The sequence below is a fragment of the Phycodurus eques genome, chromosome 6, assembly GCF_024500275.1.
Source record: "Phycodurus eques isolate BA_2022a chromosome 6, UOR_Pequ_1.1, whole genome shotgun sequence".
Taxonomy (NCBI): Eukaryota; Metazoa; Chordata; class Actinopteri; order Syngnathiformes; family Syngnathidae; genus Phycodurus; species Phycodurus eques.
This window is the reverse complement of record NC_084530.1, coordinates 30,922,661-30,940,776: the sequence shown is the minus strand read 5'-3', so window position 1 is coordinate 30,940,776 and position 18,116 is coordinate 30,922,661. Positions and strand designations below refer to the sequence as shown.

The following is an 18,116-nucleotide window of genomic DNA, read 5'->3' as shown; positions in this document are numbered from 1 at the left end:
CCGTGTGTTGCGCCAAAACAACACACAAAGAAAGGGGCGAGACACAGCTTACGTCGCGCGTCGTGCGGAGACGACGAGGTTGCCCACATGGCGCGTGGGGGGCGGACACCTTGGCCTCACAGAATGCGGACGGCCGCTCCTTGCGACAAATACAACAGCTTACTTCTTTTTTAACAAGGAACTTTCAAAGTGTGTGTTTCCGCACCTGAAAAAGAACACAATTGTGTGTGTATATATATTGTAAATGGGCTTCCGTCGTAAAAGATATGTTTTCGTCTGAAAAAGTTGTTTTCATCTTACGTGAATAAAGTTGTAATTTGCCATTCGTCATTGGGGTCACAAAATTTAGGAATTTGAGATGATAACTTTTTCCTTTTTCCGTGTGACCTTATTAGTTTTTGAACATGATCTTATTTTTGCAACACTATGATTCTGTGTTATTTGACTTGATTGACGACTCCTTATTATGGCCACAGAGCGCATATACGTACACGTTGACATTCCGAGAAACGTTTCGTCAAGGGCTTAGGCAATAACTGGCTTGTGTGTAGGTGTGATATATTGTGTTTGTTGGTACAAAATATGTGTTAACAACGCTACTACTGGTGTTGGCGGTGTAATAATTGCTTTCTGGGGGGGGGCTTCCTTGCCAGCCACAGACTGCAACTCAAACTACTTCATATCAGCGAGGCTCTGAGGTGTGAAAACTAAGTGAGCGCGCGCGTGTGTGTTGAATATGTTTTTGAATGCTCGGCGGCACAAAATGCCACAGTGTGTTGGCAGAAACGCGTAGGTGCGAGCTAGTGGCTATTGACTGCGAAGTTTGTGTCCCTCTAGCATCTGTTTATGACTGCGGAGATTATCGCCACGCTGCAGCGAGGCATTCGCTAGTTGCAGAGACTCTCACACCTCCGACTTCTCTGTCTTCATCCTCTTTAGGACAAACGTGGCCTCATCGCCCACAGCTCGCGAGGTGCCATTCTGTGCGCATACATGCGCCACAACATTAGGTGTTTCTGTGTGTGTGTGTGTGTATATCTATATAGATATATATATCCATACAAAATGCCCACCCAAACTTGTTTCGATACTCCCCTAAATTGGATGCCTGAAGCAGCCCCCCAGCCCCCCTCCCCCCCTCGGTCCCTCCCCGCTTTCCACACCGCTGCTAAACATATTGTCAAATTACCACAACAGTCCAATTGCGATGGATTTAACGTGCCGAAAACTGTTGCGTGAAAACCTCCGTGATCGGCGCCATCGGGATCCAGCGCAGCCGTTCCCCGACCCACGGCTTCTTCAAGTCATGAGCCGTTGCTCGGTCGGCTTTTTTGCTTTGTTTTCTGAGACGAAATGTAAATGACGAGCAATCTTCGGATAGGCCGCTCAAGTGAACCAAAAAAAAAAGATGTCCATTTCGAAACATCACTTCTGCTGCATGTGAAATATTCCTCACAGGCCTCTGACGGAAGGGTGAAGGCGAACCTGTGCGCGTGCGCGTGGCGACATTTTGCGTGCGGAGGGCTGAACGCCGGCAGGAAATATGTGAAATCAAACAGTTTTGCACTTTTCGAATGAGCAGCGGAGGTCTGGCGAAACCCGATCGGGAGCGTTGACGTGATATTTTTTTTGTCCGATCAGATTTCAGCCACTGCGTGCCGGCTGATGTCATTTAAAGTATTTGAGCGATTGGACCGGATCGTTAACTGATGTCTTCATTCTGATTGGTTGGTCAGGGCGAACAATCTGTAGCAATCCGTGCGCATGAATCCAGTTTAGAATCAGCACCGACGTGCGTTTCATGTGTTTGATTCAAAGTTTTTCTCCGCCTGTTTTATTGCATTTCTGTCGGCGGCGCGACTCAGGCGGTAGGTTGCGGGTTCGACCCCCGGCCCTCGCGACCGCGCCGAAGTGTCCTTGAGCGAGATGCCGAACCCTCGGTTGCTCCCGATGCTGCCTCGATGGTGGAAAAGCCCCTCGAGCACGAAAAGCCACTCTGTAATTGCCAGCTCAATCCCCACGAAGGCCCAGGTACCTATTAGTTTGAGGTCAGCATTTTCCGTGGATTCCTAATTTCCTTTCTCCCTCGCGGTCCCAGCATGCGTTGCTCGCCAATGTGTGTGGAGGTTAAACAGTTTCAGCAGCCTTTCACGCATTGTGCCACTCCGTCGCCTCACTCTCCCCTGACTCGCATCAGGAAACATCGGCACACAAACCTCTTCACTCCACTCAAGCGGGGTTAAATGATTGCAGCCGCGTTATTAAACTCACCCGAGCTCTCTCGACACTTCTATTTGTGTGTGCGTGATGACGGCCCCTTGTGAGTTCTTCCCCTGCGAGAGGCGTATTGACTCAGCGGGGTCCCTTTCACACATTCGGTAGCCCGGCCAGACCGCCTGTTTGTTTTTCCCACATCGTCTTCTCCTCTCTCCTTTTGTGCTTCACAAGAAAATCTCCCCCTCGCCCGCATCGGAACTTCCGCCTTTCTCCTCCAGCCTTGCCTGCCTTCCACCTTCTCCGCTCCACTATTTGCCTGGCAGCCATGTTGCCGTCAAGAGTAACCTGGAGTCGTTTGTGTGCGTGTGTGTGTGTGTGTGTGTGTGTGTGTGTGTGTGCGTTTGTGTGCGCTGTCACCAAATAACATTCGGTAGACCCCCGCAAGTTTTATGGTAATCGGTTGTGTGGTTTTGATAAGCCGGCGAATTGCAACTTAATTCTTGAACTGTGAGTACAAGCTAATGAAAATGCATCTAAAACGATCACCTCTTCCCTCATCTCCCTTTTAGTGGCAGGCATGAAACATTCAACAGCTCATTTTGCTTTCCTGCTTTTGTTTTTTCTTCAGGCGCCTGAATCGGAATAATCTGGCTGTGTTTCCCGAGCTTCTCTTCCTGGGCACCACGAAGCTTCACAGACTGTAAGTGTCGCTTTCCTTCCCCGCTCCCTGCCGAACGATCGCTCAGCTGCTCCGTTTTGCCGTTTCGGAGGAACGACGTCACGGCCGGGCGGCATCGTTTTGGACGCCGTGCGCCCGAGACAATTCCTCACCCGTCACCGATAGGTTCCATTAAGAATCCATTATGTTCCGCAGGAGTACACTTCAAATAATAATCATTAGAATGAATAAATAAAGGAATGTCTCGTGGGTTAGACTTCAACTGCTTCGGCAACTCTTTCCAGGGCTTGAAAATGTTGAGGATTTTGGATATTGGCGCATAAATCTGTCTGCGCCTTTATTGGACTCATGACCTGCGATGGATATCGAGGCCGCTTCGACCTTTTACAAATAAATTCTAATCAGTGTAAACTTGCTGCAGATGTGTTCAAATGATCTCTCAACAATCCAATGACAAAGATTTGGGCCTAACCTTCTTCATCGTGCTAATAATCAACGATTGCGTGGACTGAAGCCTTTAGCCCCGCTCCAATCTTGATTATTTTTCATCTCATCTCATGAAGGCTTTTGGGCTAATTCATTACTTCGGACTTTGTGGAACTGAACCCACGCCAGCCGAGTGGAACGCCGCGAGCGTCGCTAACCCCAACTTTTTAAAAGCCATGAAATAATCCGCATATGGTGCATACTGTATACCTCGCGTGAAAACGAGCAACTAGAAAACCAGAAGGGTCGGTTTGATCCGGTGCTGCTGTGGAGGGTTAGCAACAAGGATGTGGTGGAAGACGGACGCGTGGGAAGGCCGTGTGTGATTTTCAGCGGCGCTCCGTCGAGGCCCGTTCAGTAGCTAATGGAGATTAGCACCCCGACAGCTGCTGCTCACCGCCAGCGTGTTTGTGTGTGTTCATAGTGCATCGGGTTTCTCCTCTTAAGTTACATTTGGCCTTTCGTGGGTAGCAAATAGTTTTAGTCACAGAAAATCAACAGTCGCATTCAAAGACGTGGGCCGCCGATTGTTCCGGCACCTTCCAGCTCAGTGCGCCGTCGCGGCGTTTAGCGTCAAACGTTCTCAGACTGTGGGAACCGACTTCTCGTCACGCTTGTTTGTGGTCTCGGGGAATAATTATGGTGGCGGATATACTATGTATATATCTATATCTATACCGTATATATATTTTGTTGATATATATATATATATATATATAAAAATGTGGCAGAATATATTTATCTAAAACAATATTGACATGCTCAGATGATTCACATTGTGCAAAAGTTGTTTATGTTGCGCGGCTGCTCCGGCGGTCGGCCGGGCTCGACCTGTCATGTCTGAGGTTGTGTGTGTGTGTGTGTGTGTGTGTGTGTGTGTGTGTGTGTGTGTGCGTGCGTGCGTGCGCGCGCGCGCTGCTCAAGGCCAAGTCTTGGCATTTTGCTCAGCGTGCGGGCCAAAGATAAAAATACATCCCGGCTCGACTTCTCTCCACTCAGCTGTCATAGACGAACGCGAACACCCGTTTGTGTGCCGGCGGCCGTGTGCGTCCGGACCCCCCCCGCCGGCGGCACATCTTGGGGAAACAACCCGCCTCGTCCATCTTGACACCATTCATTGCGTGGTGCTACGGACTATGATAAGCGCGTCAGCATAAAATAGATGATAGAGAGACAAGAAGCGTGCCGGTTGACAGCGAGAAAGGCCGTTGCCTCGGCGGCCGCAAAGCTTCGAGCGCATTTGTCAGACGTATGGAAGTCGTTTAGTATGCGTTTCAACCGCAAAGCTCGAGTCAATATTAATTCTTTTGTGTGTGCCTTCACCCCGTGCGGTGCCTTATTATATTTTGGGAAAACATAACATGAAATCCTCGGTCATCGCTACGGGAAAGTGGAACCGTGTTAAGATTTCTCTTGAGGTCAGATGGTATGTGCGAACTCGGCGCTTCTTGCAACAGTGCTGCTATATATAAGAACACTTACTCAACCTGCTATTATCAACATTTTTGTTTTCACTCTTTTAGAGCTTAAAACTGTGTGTGTGTGTGTGTGCGCGTGCGTGCATTTTAATCTTTGCTTCGTTCAGTTCGTGAAGGCTTCAAGTCCTCAATCGTCCTGTGAAATACGTGCCATATTCTCAGTTTTCTTTTTTCTCACGTTCACGCAGTTTTTGACATATTGCTGAATAATAAAGGAATTATTGCTCCATACCCATAGCATCACAAATTCAATTTCCAAACGGTTAGCACATCCGCCTCACAGTTCTGAGGACCCGGGTTCAAATCTGTGTGGAGTTTGCGTGTTCTCCCCGTGCCTTCTTTTGAACGTATTGCCGCAATATACCAACGTGCTTGGTGAAAATGTTTTTTTTGCCTTCCTTTGTCTGTGTAGCTCGTCAGTCATCCGGGTGATGGTAATCTGCAGAGGTTACATTGAGGATTTTTCTTTAGTTTTTCCTCAAACGTTCAAGACTGACTAAGGCAACTCTGCTATTGGCTGACGATATTTAGGAAAAGCTCTGTATAGAACATATTGATTAGTAGTAGTTGTCAGGGGCGTGACACCGATGGGGGAAGCGGGTGTCACAACCCCCCTCTTTTTCGACACCGACACTTTTCACACTGCTCCCCCGCCTTTTTGACTTATTTGTTTGAAAATAGCGATATCGAAGGATTGCATTCATCCCGGCTGCTCACCCGCCGAAAATCTTCCGAGCTTGAATGAACCGAGCAAAGTTGTGTTGATTCCTTCGCGAGCGCGGCTTTATAATAACAACGGCGAAAGTCTTGATTGGTTGCACTTCTCCGGCAAGCCTCTGCAAACACAAATCGACACAATTGGGGCAAAATCTCGACAGCTTGTTTGCACACACACATTTACAGAAATGCACTCAGTCGTGTAATTTCACAATTTCTGTTTGTATACAAGCAATTAAAAAGTCTGTTTTGCATAATATATCCCTTTTTAAAACACCTGCGTCCTCGACACGCACATGTGGCCGATTCCGCGGGGCACAGACTGCATTAGGGTACGCGCATCTGGAGACGCCCCAACAGCCACGCCTCCGTGTATTTGCCCCTGACACACGCACACGCATGTGCAAACAGACATGCACAGACATGCGCGCGCGCACACACGGGCACGTGCACGTGCGCACGCGCTCTGCCCCCGCTTTCTATTGTGCGTCTGAGAAGCACAGCTGCGACCGTTCGCGCCGAGAGACGGAAAGCGATCGGCCGAGCCGGTCGATGAGATGGACTCTGTAAAAACACGCCGGCCCAGTAAAAGATCAGAAGCTTTGCCGAGAACCCCGACAACCGCCGTGTGTGTGTGATCGTGGACTTTATGACCACTGAACTGACAGGATTTGACTTCTGGCGCCTTTTACGGCGACGTGCTTTTCTTAAAAGTGTCAACTAAAAGCTCGTGGCTTGATGAAAGGATGTTGTGCTCGGTGAAACGGGAACAGTCTGTAATTCCACAAGTCTGGTTTTGTTTCAGCGCGAGTGACTTCAGATTGATGCGATGTTTGGATTTGATTGAGCGCTTGTTATTTTCCTGTCTCCCTCCTTTCGAGCTTATCTCAGATTTCGCTTATTTCCGTTAAGAAAGAGATGAAACAAAATGTGGTTTGATTTGAAGAGTCCCATCGATTCTCACTGTCACTTTTCACAGTATTAGGACCACACAGATTTATTTTTTTTTTTTTCTTGAGTACTTTTGGTAATTTGAAGAGCTGTCGCCGTGCATTTCCTGCGGCGTGCGTCCCGCGCCGTCCCAGTTGGACTTTGGGCAGGGCCGACCGCAGGGCAGGGCACATAGACACCGACGACATTCACACCGGTGGAAAATATAGCCTTCAGTGAACCTAACATGCGCGTTTTGGGAATCCGGGAGGAAGTCCGAGTATCCTAAGAACATAAACCCTCCGCGCGGGAAGGCCGGAGCCCAGATTTGAACCCTGAACCCTGAACCTCAGAACTGAGAGGCAGACATGCTCCCCACTAGGGGACCCCGCCGCTTTACCGGAATACATTTGCATCAAACAGTCCGAATATGTCGATAATATAAATCCTACTTTTGGCAACTGACATATCATTACTTCCAACTTGTTTGACGCCAGCCGTCACTGACTTTCTCTTCAGATCTTCCATAACTAGGTCACATCGTTGAATGGTTGTTTGAAACACTCACACAAATGATTGCACAAAAACACAACAAAAGAGGTGATTTCTTTCTTTCTTTCTTTCTTTCTTTTTTTAACTCTTCAGACTAATAATGGCGTCGATGTGAGAAAATGTACATTTCATTATTTCCCAAGTTACGCTAAAGCAAAACCTGACGGTGGCACATCACTATTGTCAGAAAACCGTCACTTTCATTTGGGCCCACACGCTAACGTCAGACTTAAAACTGGAATGGGGTTTGATGACGTGACATTTAGAGTTTGTGCGTGTAATAGCGGTTAATCCTCAGCTCAACTGCGCCGTGATGAGGCTTTACCAGGCGGCATCGTCGCTTAGCAGCCTAGTAGGTTGTGCTTTTGTCTTTTGTAAACTCTGACACACACGCGCACAGGCACACGGGCACGCACTCGCCACCTCCGTCGAGACGACGAGCTCTGCACAACGGTCCGACGAGCGCAAGCGTTCGGGAGCGAGCGGCTCGTCCCGGCGTGTCGACGGGTTAACGAGCGCGACGCGGGAACATGAGGAGAAATTAAAAAAGAAGGCGGAGGTCAGAGGTCGAGGAAATCGCACTTTTCTCTTGGTAAATCATATTCTTTCAGAAAGAGAAAAGACATTCAGTGCCTTTAGTTGCCATAGTGACGATGACCTCTTGGCTCCCAGAGAGGTGAAAGGTGAAGAATGGCCCAGTCGGGAGATCAAAGCTGGATGTGGAATGTTCTTCTACACATGAACAATGATCGGTGGCAAAATGACGCAGAAAGAAATCCACTTCACTTGTTTGGCCCTCAAAGAGCATTTGATACTCAACTCGGATGCTACCTGACGCCAACGTGCACTGTTTCCATTTTTCCCCTTAAAGATATCAATCCGTTCCGTTTGTCTCGCTCTTGTCGTCGTTCCATTTCTGCCTGCTGAACATGATTGAGAAGGCGCTCATTCTGGCGCCAAAGACCGGTTTTCGAACCAAAGAGTGCCCGTTTTGTGAGGGACCCAACCCGTCTGGACACGCTACATACGAGCCTTCGCGCGTCGGGGAGAAACGCCGTATTTGGCAACCGCCGTTCGAGTTTACATCCGGCGGGCACGACACAGCAGCGTGCGTCCGCGAGGTGCGTTCGGGGACGCTACGTCAATAGGAGTAAATATCTTCTTTTGTCATGCGGTGCAGCAGCGTAAAAATGGATCACTTGGAAAATTATTATTTGTATCAGAATGCTACATTAAAAAACTGCACGATCACACTCATGATATGGAATTTATTTTCTTTTGTAATATAAGAATAGATATTTGGTTGGGATAGTCAGCCGGGATACAACGTCGTCGATGTCCTTTCACCGGCGTTCCTGTCATACTGTGTTTTTGTTCGCACATTAACGACAAAAGTCCTGCTTGAAAAGGAGACTTTTCAAGCAGCGCGTTTTTCCTCATGTTTTTGAGATTGCAGGGTGAAAGGCTGCAACTGTGGCTACTAGTGCGGACTGAAGGGCTGGCAGCAAAGGGTCAATGAAATGCCAGTATTTGGAGGGAAGTAGCCCGTCTGCAACATACTGGGGGAAAAAAAAAGAAAAGAAAAGAACTATCAACTAGTTTGTTTTTAGAACAGTGGACTTAGTTCAAAATGCTGAATTCGAATTATGAACTCAACTAGTTCATTTTGAACTTTGAACTCGTTTGGGTAGAACGCGAACTTTCCCAACACTGTTTGGTAGCGGTTAATAAGAGTGCGGGGAGGTTCATGCAGCTTTGAAATACGGATCGACAATTCGGGGGGGACAAAGTCAGGGCCAATTGCGGGGGGGGGGGGTCCGGAACCTAAAGCCCACAGTAAACGAGGGATTAATGTACACTAATTTAGCTTGGAACTACTATTACTAATGTTCCTCAGTGTGGCGCATGAAGATGTATGTGCACGATGAGTACGATGCAGTATTTACTGTCAATATATGTCATCGTGTGCGTCCGAGGGAACGCCGTCGATCATCTCGGTGTCCCTCCCGTTGCGAACGAACCAACGCGCACGCGCCACTCCAGCGTTCGGCCCGGTTTCCTGCCCGCTCCCGTTTCTCTGAATGCACTTTCACATTTGGAAGGCTTTTCCGTGTGCCGCGTTCTCACTCGAGGACTCGCCTTTGGTGTCAGTGAGTCGCTCGTTCGCCTTTGCACGAGCGGCGCGGTCGACGTGCGAATTGCTCGAGGCCGCTCATTCCCGAGACGGGATTTTACCGCGCGGATGGCGGCGCGTTGCTGCAATTCATTCGGGGAGTACAAAAGATGACGTTATTGCGGACGGGTTGGAAAGGTGAAATGAAAACCGGCTGCTGTTGATTCAATTTGAAAAACAAAAAGACAGCTTGCACGCAAAAAGTCACGTAATTGGCATTATCTTGTCACTTTATTAAGTACGGTCAAAGAAATTTAGGGGGAGTCTAATGAGACGACAAACGAGTCTCGCAGTCAGCTGCCGCAAAGCGCTTGACTACTTCTCCCGTGGGGATAATGGAAATAGTCTGTTCCAGAGTCAAACCGCGTCACCATCACACATTTAACTCTGCGGGCACTGTTGTAAGTAACATTTTACCATTCTTAACCGCCAAGTGTACATGTAAGTTAACTGCTGTTGAAAACGACACGTTGAAATCATTTGTCTACATTCTCTTCTTCTACGACATTTTGTCCATTTCCTGTTCCGTGATCACCGTTATGTTATGTTATGATCATTATGTTACTTCTTTTTCCTCAAAGGCATGGCAAAAACATCCATCCATCCGTCCATCCCTCCATTTTCGGAGCCGCTTCTCCTCACGAGGGTCGCTGGCGTGCCGGAGCCTATCCCAGCTGTCATCCGGCAGGAGGCCTGAACTGGTCGCCAGCCAATCGCAGGGCACATACAAACAAACAACCATTGGCACTCACATTCACACCTACGGGCAATTTAGAGTTGTCAATGAACCTACCGCGCATGCTTTTGGGATGTGGGAGGAAAGCGGAGTGGGCACGTTTTTCCCCATTTTGTCCTTATAATGCAAATACAAAGTCAGGGCACTCCACTCTTCTTGTCGTCGCCACGGTAACGAGTGTATCCGGTCGCATTCGAGTTGACAAGGTAAAGCCCAAAGATCGTAAAAAACGGGATGCGGTGGTATCGGAATCCAAGATTTGATTGCAGTGGTCTGGCATTTGTCAGCAAATTTGCCTTGTGGTCTGATCAGGGCGGGCGTTACGTGTTGTCTGTCTCCGACGTGTTGTCTGTTCCACACTGCCGACGTGTTTTTTTTGTTTCTTTGTTTTTTTTTATCAATAACTTCATTGGCCGTCAGATATTGACAGTACTACGTCAAAAGACACGCGACAAGGCTAAAAATAAACTAGCGTTTGGATTCAAATTTACTGCGCACGCGGCGACGCGGAGTTCATGTCTGTTGCGGAGCCATTGATCGGATCGGCGAATTATGACATTAAAGCCGATCAGCATAAAATGCTAAATATCCGGTATCGGCCGATAGGAATCGGTGTAAAGTCTAGTTATTAAGGTTGCCAAGTGTCTAAATCATGTTTCTGCTTCATGTCGAGTTGCTCTTTGACACCGGACGTTAGTGATTCAGCACATTTGTGCCCCGCGGGAAATGATCTAATTCCTCTTGATTGTTCTGAAAATCATTTATTACTCATTTTGTATGTTCGTTTGATTTGGAAGGAAAAAGAGACAAGTTTAGTCGTTTATTCACGAGCTTCTTTCTTTCCGTATACCGTGGCACCTTCGCTGACAGTACGAGTGCCCCAATTTACAGTATTTGTTTTTCCATTGAGGTGCAGTCGCTTTGTTGATTTTTGGTTTCGATTTTATTTTTTTCGAAGTTGCAAGCCAAAACTCAAGTTACAAGCAAGTCTCAGGGACGCCGCCGCTGGAGTGGCGTCGGGGGGGGGGGGGGGCGTCACAGATGTACTTTCAGCCCTTCATTGACAGGGAATAAACAGTCAACACACAAATAGAAAACGAACACACTCGGAAGGAGCATGGAGCAAAAACGGCAGCTTCCCATGTCACTCACTCGGACACGCCCCTTAAAGGCACGTGTGTGACTTTTGGCTTAATTACATTTGATATAATCAGTTTGTTTTTTCTTTCAAAAGCTACCAAAGAATGTGGTGGCTTTGGGGAGCTGTAAAGGATTTCTTTTCATTTCAAAGGGGAAACTTGCTCATGGTTCCGTCAAGGTTGGAAAAAAAATAAAAGTCAGACATTTGACAAACCACAGAGAAAAGTATGGTTACAAGCCTGCCAAATTTGAATCCATCAAAAAAGTAGACATAATGAAAAACTGGGCATGTCCGCATATATGTTTTTATGTATTATTATTATTATTATTATATATTTTTTTTTTTAACCCAAAACGTTTTTGAATAAGCACGGATAAACCATGTTAAAAATAAAAACGAAAAACAACCAAAAAAATAGAAAAAAAAACAATTTGAAATGAATGCGGCGGCACGGTGGACGACTGGTTAGAGCGTCAGCCTCACGGTTCTGAGGACCCGGGTTCAATCCCCGGCCCCGACTGTGTGGAGTTTGCGCGTTCTCCCCGTGCCTGCGTGGCTTTTCTCCGGGCACTCCGGTTTCCTCCCGCATCCCAAAAATATGCATTCATTGGAGACTCTAAATTGCCCGTAGGCGTGACTGCGAGTGCGAATGGTTGTTTGTTTCTATGTGGACCCCGCCTCCTGCCCGATGACAGCTGGGATAGGCTCCGGCACGCCCGCGACCCGCGCGACAGAAAATGGATGGATGGAATTTGAAATGAAAAAAAGCCATCCGCTAATACGTGACTCCACTGGTGCTGAACGGCGAGTATGCGGCGGAGGGCCGACGCACTCTTGATTCACCGCCGCTTTCAGCCTTCAGCTCCTCACGCACGCCGCCGCTACACGGCAGCAGGCGGGATGTGTGCGTCTTCCTCTCCGGCCACCCTCGGCCTCCCGCGGGCTTTCCGCAGGTACGGATCCATGCGCGCCGCGTCTCGGCGGATGCGTCGGTCATGGCCGGGATTGCGAAGCGTTCGGGACAGTTTAGCACGCGCGGCTTCTCCGCTCGCCCCGATCGCATCCACTCAGCGGTATCGACCTCGCCGTTATGGCTCCAGCGCGCTCATAAAGTGTCAAGTTTCTTTGAAATGAGCGACTAATCAGCGTGCAATTCGTCATAAGCAACAACGGTGAAAGCTTTTGCCTTGTGCGAAGCTCGTACGAGCACTCAACCTCGCAGCCGTGCCGTGAAACTGAACTAAGCTAAGTTAGCGAGCGCTAACATTTTTTGCCGAACACTGCTAATGTTTGTTCCAACATTCAAACACGGTCCAGGTGAAGTAAAAACTTTCAGGATACAGTAAATGAATCATTTTCGTTGAAACAAAGCTTAAGTATTAAGTGTGACTGACTGAGTTTTCATTTTTAATTATGCAGTATTTTTTTTCCCCGTGGACAGCACAGGTGTCAAACTCAAGGCCGCATTCTTTTATGTGGCCCGCGAAAGCAAATGCTTTGCGCCAATAATGTTGGCAAGAGATATTGCAACCATTTTTTTTTTTAACCAATCCCTTTTAAAAGAAAATAATATTGTAATAATATGAGGCGATTATGGATACTGTACATTTATATGGTTTTACAGTCATAACTACGACGTGGCCGCCGTAAAAAGGACGAACGAGGGCGGACAAAAAAGAAAAGTTTGGGTTGATGTCAATCAGTCAGCACACCTAACATGGCCGTCTCTCTCTCTCTCTCTCTCTCTCTCTCTCCCTCTCCCTCCGCCTGCGGGCGCCGGCCTCCTCCCTCGCCTCCAATCCTCCATCTTGGCTACATGTCAAGCCGCCTTGTCCGGTTGCACAATATCCCCCCTCCGGGGCAGGCAAGTGCATCGCCTCTCCGGCTCCATTAGCGCCACTCCACAAGCATAGTCGGCATTCTCCAGCGAGACCGTCATCGCTGGCCGTTGGCCCCCCGTCGCTCTCAAAAGCTCCCTCCTCCTCCTCCTCCTCCTCCTCCTCCTTCTCCTTCTCGGTCACCCTCGTCTTCTTCCTTTCCATCGCTCTTCTTCATCCCTCTCTCATCTTTCATCCAACACGTTGGCGTGGAGAGGCTTACGCAAGGCCCTCATGCATGCTAACAATGCAAACGAGGAACCTGGAAGCTGATCAGTGATTCTTCTCGGCGAGTTTCAAGTCTCTGACGTTATTTCGCCCCGAAAGCCGAGTGCGTTTTGGCTTGACCGCGGCGACCCGGCCTCATTAAAACGCTTCGTGAGGCCACAATGAGAGCCGCAGCGCATCGCCTCCTGCCTTTTACAATGGGAAGCGTTTGAATAGGAAAGAGAAGATCAATGCTGGGAGCAGAGAAAGGCTAACTGCCACCGTAGCCGTCACCTGCGTCTAATGACAGCTTCCGAGGCAGAAGCGTTATTATTATATATATTATATTTATTATTATATTATTATATTATTATTATTATTATATTATTATATTATTATTATTATTATGCCGTTCTCTGTCATTTCTATGCTAGCGCCACCGAGAACGCCCCCGTAATTGAACGGATTGCTCTTGAACGACCGTTTTTTTTTTTTTTTTAATCTAACATATACTTGAATACGTGGGGCAAATAAATGAATCAACAAATAAAATAAACAAACAGAAAGATGAAGAGCATTAAAAATTGGGGGAAAAATGTGAAAAAGATTGAAAGTTCCTGAAAAACATGCTTATGTCCATCCTTCCTTCTTTCACTTTATGCATGGACACACACCATGAAACAGGAGCTGGGCTCATTGACTTATAGTTGTCATCAGTAGATAATAATAACAGTAATAATAATCACTCCTCTGCCCATATTGAACTTCAGGAATCAGGACAGATAAAGTAGAGAGAGGAAGAAGTGGGGGGCGTCGACTGGAAATGGGAGTGGAAAAGATATCACCAAATAAAGCCATTTGGGACGCCGTCGAGGGATCATAGGGAACTCAGTATGGCTGTGAAATACGAAACATTTTAGTCGAGGAGCATCATATAATACTTATTTAACTTGAAATTTTATTCAGCAGAGTAATCATTAGAACGCGGAGATCGATATAAGCCACATTAACCTGTTACACATATTTCAAGGCTGTTTTAATATCATTTAAACTTAATTGAGTACTATTTTTTTTGTTTTAGTCACATATGCGCTCAAAATATAATTTCTGCAAGTTCAAAAGTATTTTTGTCCAGTTATTAATGAACTGTGTTTCAATGTATCTTGATGGGGAGGAATTCACAGTCGTGCAGAAATGTCCATCGAAAAAAGACATCTGAGTCACAACAGAGTGATACACTGATTTGTCACCATTAAAAACAGACGGCATCGGTTGATGCTTCCGCTCACCAAGTAACCGCCGATAGCAGCTGTTAATTGGAGGTTTTAAATGACATTGGTAACTCCGCGAAGACAAGTTATTCAATGTAATTGTATAACCTTTTTTTTTTTTTTTTTTTTTTTTTGCCTACGGTTTTGCATACACTGTAACACTGTTATTTTCTTTTTTTGTGGATAATGCTGTAAACGTACTTCCCGTGCTTGTGTACCGTATTCCAAAAAAAAAAAAAAACAGACTGAAATAACAATACAAATCTAATGGTGACTTTAAACTTTTACCCAGTATTGTATCGTTTGAAAATGTGTCCAAAAGATATTAAAAGTCTTCGTTAGCCGTTTATGATGTTTGGCGCTCGTGCGCTACAACAGCTTACATCCTGTTCATCTGCTGGGGGGCTAAGTCCCCCTTACGCATAAAACCCAATGACGCCGCTGCTGCGAGTGCTCGGCACAAAGTGCTCTCTTAACACGCACGCGCGCACACGTGCACGCATGTGCGCTCACGCACCAACACACATGCCAACAAGATTGGGTAATGGCGAATGAAACAGATGCTATCGCAACGAGCGAGCCAGTAAACTATGCAAGACAAGTTAGGACTCTGATCATTCGTCGCGTTCGCTCTCCAACACCGTCATCTAATAATAAGAGTCTATTAGAACGGATTGTTTTATTCCTTACAAAAACAATACCGCAACAGTACCGAGAAATAGTCGAATAGGATGCCAATATTATTCAACTCATACAATATTAAAGTTCTGTTTTCAAGAGAATGAAGTCGTAATGTTATGAGAATGTATACAAATATGAAAACTCAAGTACTGTAATTACGAAAAATATTGTACAAGGGAAAAGTCATTCGGACAGAAAATATATTCATTTTACAGGGAAAATGTATTCATTTGCTAAGAATAGAATTATGAGAAAACAACAGTCGCATGTCATATGAGATTTATTATTTATGATTATGTTTTTTTTTATCATTTCCTGAAAATTAAGTCACAGAATTGTGAGGAATAGTTGTAATTTTACGAGAACAAAGTACACAAAATACATCCATCACAATAAGGTCCTGATGTTACAAGACAAGACCAAGAAGGATTGCGGACGGCTGTAACGGTCTGGCCAATCTGAACATCGAAGTCACGTCTTGTGCTTGCTGAACCGTTTAGTAGCATTCAACAGTTTTGGGGGAAAAAAAGTCCAAACCAGGTATTCCCTCGAGCCCACTTGGCCTAGGAAACATTTAAGGCACGCACGCACGCACACACGCACACCACAGTGGACTTCACTCATTCTCCCACCCTGGTTTTAACGACAGACTTTCAACTTTACGACTTTCAGCGCGATGGAAACACAAAGACGGATTCTCATCCTTCGGGGAAATTCAATTATGGACAATTGGCAGGCGTGCAGAGACACACAGGAAGGGGATTGGAGGGAGGGAGGAAAGAAAGTGTGTGTGCGTGTGTGCGTATGTGTGCGCAGGTCTCTTCCTGTTCCTGGGTCAGATACTGAGAGCTGCATCCTGACAGCTCATTGGCAGACTCTCTCGTTAGCACACAAAGAGGAATTCTTACAATCCGTTCTTCTTAGCTGAAGATAAATAAATGACAAATTCCATTTTTGGTCATAATTAAAGCTGTCAAAACGAGTGGCTGTGGCATTTGACCTCCATCGCTCTTATTTTGCAGCTGCGGAAATAGTTTTATTCAGCTGTAATTATTAGTTGTTTGTATTGTAACTTGGACTGCCCAATCTCATTTTGGAGCAGCAACTGCAGAAAAAGTCATAATCATGATGTTTATGCTTTCCTATTTGGGTTCTCCTTCAGTTCAGTCTTTGTTCCGTTCCGTCTCCTTTCTTTATTCTTCAAATGTGCGTGTGTACAAAAGCTGAGTGTTTTGTTGACTTTACCCAGGCAAATAAAAAAAGAAAGATGAATGCTTGAGTGCAATGCGGAGGGTGGGCTCTTCCGGTGTGACTCAAGTCAGCAGTGCGATTGACACACCTGCACTTAAATAAATAAGTACACCACTTTTACTGTAATGTGCTTGAAAAAGAGACGCAGCAATGATGTCAGTCTCATAATTATAGAATATAGTTACTGTCAAGGTATGTGTGTGTGTGTGTGTGTGCACGCGCGCATGTTTGTGTGCCATTGTAACTTGCAAGGTAGCATTTGTTTTTGGAGGATGGCGATTCGTGTTGTCCAATTAATATATCGATCTGTGGAGGAACTCGGTCTGGAATGGTGCTGTGCGTGAATGTTCAAAGTTCCGTTCTATGAATCTATGTATGTATGCATCTCGTTGCTTGACTGGGTTTGCATGGTTCCCCTGCCCAATATTGAAACCATATCACCATATCCAATCCACCGGCGTTTGAAAGCTCTCTTCACTGAAATATTCACGGCATAAAACACGTGAGAAAAGTGTTTCTCTTTTTTTGACAAAGCGGCACATGTGTTTCACATTCGGCGTCGCACAATAACTTTCTCAGCATCGGCAACTTTTGTCTCCCGTCCGGTTAAATAGGTCATCAAATGATAACAACTGGGGAAGAATAAGGCCATGTGAGAATTGTTCTTGTTTCAAGACAGACACATTTGACGATTATTTTTCAAGATGACTTGAATTTTTGTTCTATTGTATCTCTAATGTGTGTATGTCTCCACAAAATACCAACATTATAAATACCCTGGGAGCATTTCTTCAAGTCAATTTTTATTTATTGAATGGATATTTGTTGGAGTCAATGTAACCATTTGCACACATTTGAATAAACATGAAACGTGTCTGTATTCAGAAAGAATATGAAAGATTCTGGACATGGATTGTTTTTGTCAAAATGTAAAAAATAAGAAAATAGCAAAGTCACGGTCTGATTGAACATTTTCCCCAACACAATACAACACATTGGCGTGATCTATGGTTGTTATCGTCGCCATGGTAACGTTTCCCGTTAATATAAGATAAAGCCCAGCGATCGTAAAAGACGGGATGCGGCGCTATCGGAATACATCGCGTAGTGTTGCTTGATGAAGGTTGAGGGGTCGATGGGGGCGCTTGACTTGAGGCCACGAGAGGAAAAACGTATTAGGCGCATTATCGCCTGACAACCTGCATGTGCAGACAAAAGTCACACAGGTAATAGCCGGCTCGCTCGGTGTGTGTGTGTGTGTGTGTGTGTAGAGAGAGGTTCAGAAGTTTCGGGATGCGGGCACGACAAGGCTGATTTGAACCGAATGCGTACGTGTGCGTGCGCGTTGCATATTTGAAGTCACGTTTTAAAATGTCTTCCATCATCCGCTGCTTTATTTCCCCCGGTCGTCGTGGCCCCACAATCATCTGATGGGGGAGATGGAGGCCATCGGTCTGGCTTGGCTGCTTCCTCTTTCTTTCCGCGGCCAACCTTCAGCTTCCCTTCTTCCAATGTCCATTTCAAGGACGACAATCTTGAGCTCTTGTGACACGTGACGCCTCCCCTGCCTTCCCAAAGGTGGTGTGTTGATGCTAATGACGGCTGCTAGTCAAGCAGAATGGATGCTTCTCATTGAAGTGCAGGAGATGGGGGGGGGGGGGGGGGGAGCTGATGCCAGAACAGCCGTTTCCATGGCAGCAATTAAGGACTGTGAGGTTTC

At 46.4% G+C, this 18,116-nt stretch overlaps 1 protein-coding gene across 9 annotated transcripts in view; it reads left to right on the top strand.

Moving 5' to 3' along the window:
* The window catches only part of slit2 (slit homolog 2 (Drosophila)), a 97,205-nt gene that overhangs the window by 18,249 nt on the left and 60,840 nt on the right, over nt 1-18,116 (top strand). For all 9 annotated transcript variants that reach the window (XM_061679204.1, XM_061679202.1, XM_061679199.1 and 6 more), the window contains exon 4: nt 2,846-2,917. In XM_061679204.1, coding sequence (XP_061535188.1) covers nt 2,846-2,917 — 72 coding nt within the window. The remainder of the gene's footprint in view (nt 1-2,845; nt 2,918-18,116) is intronic.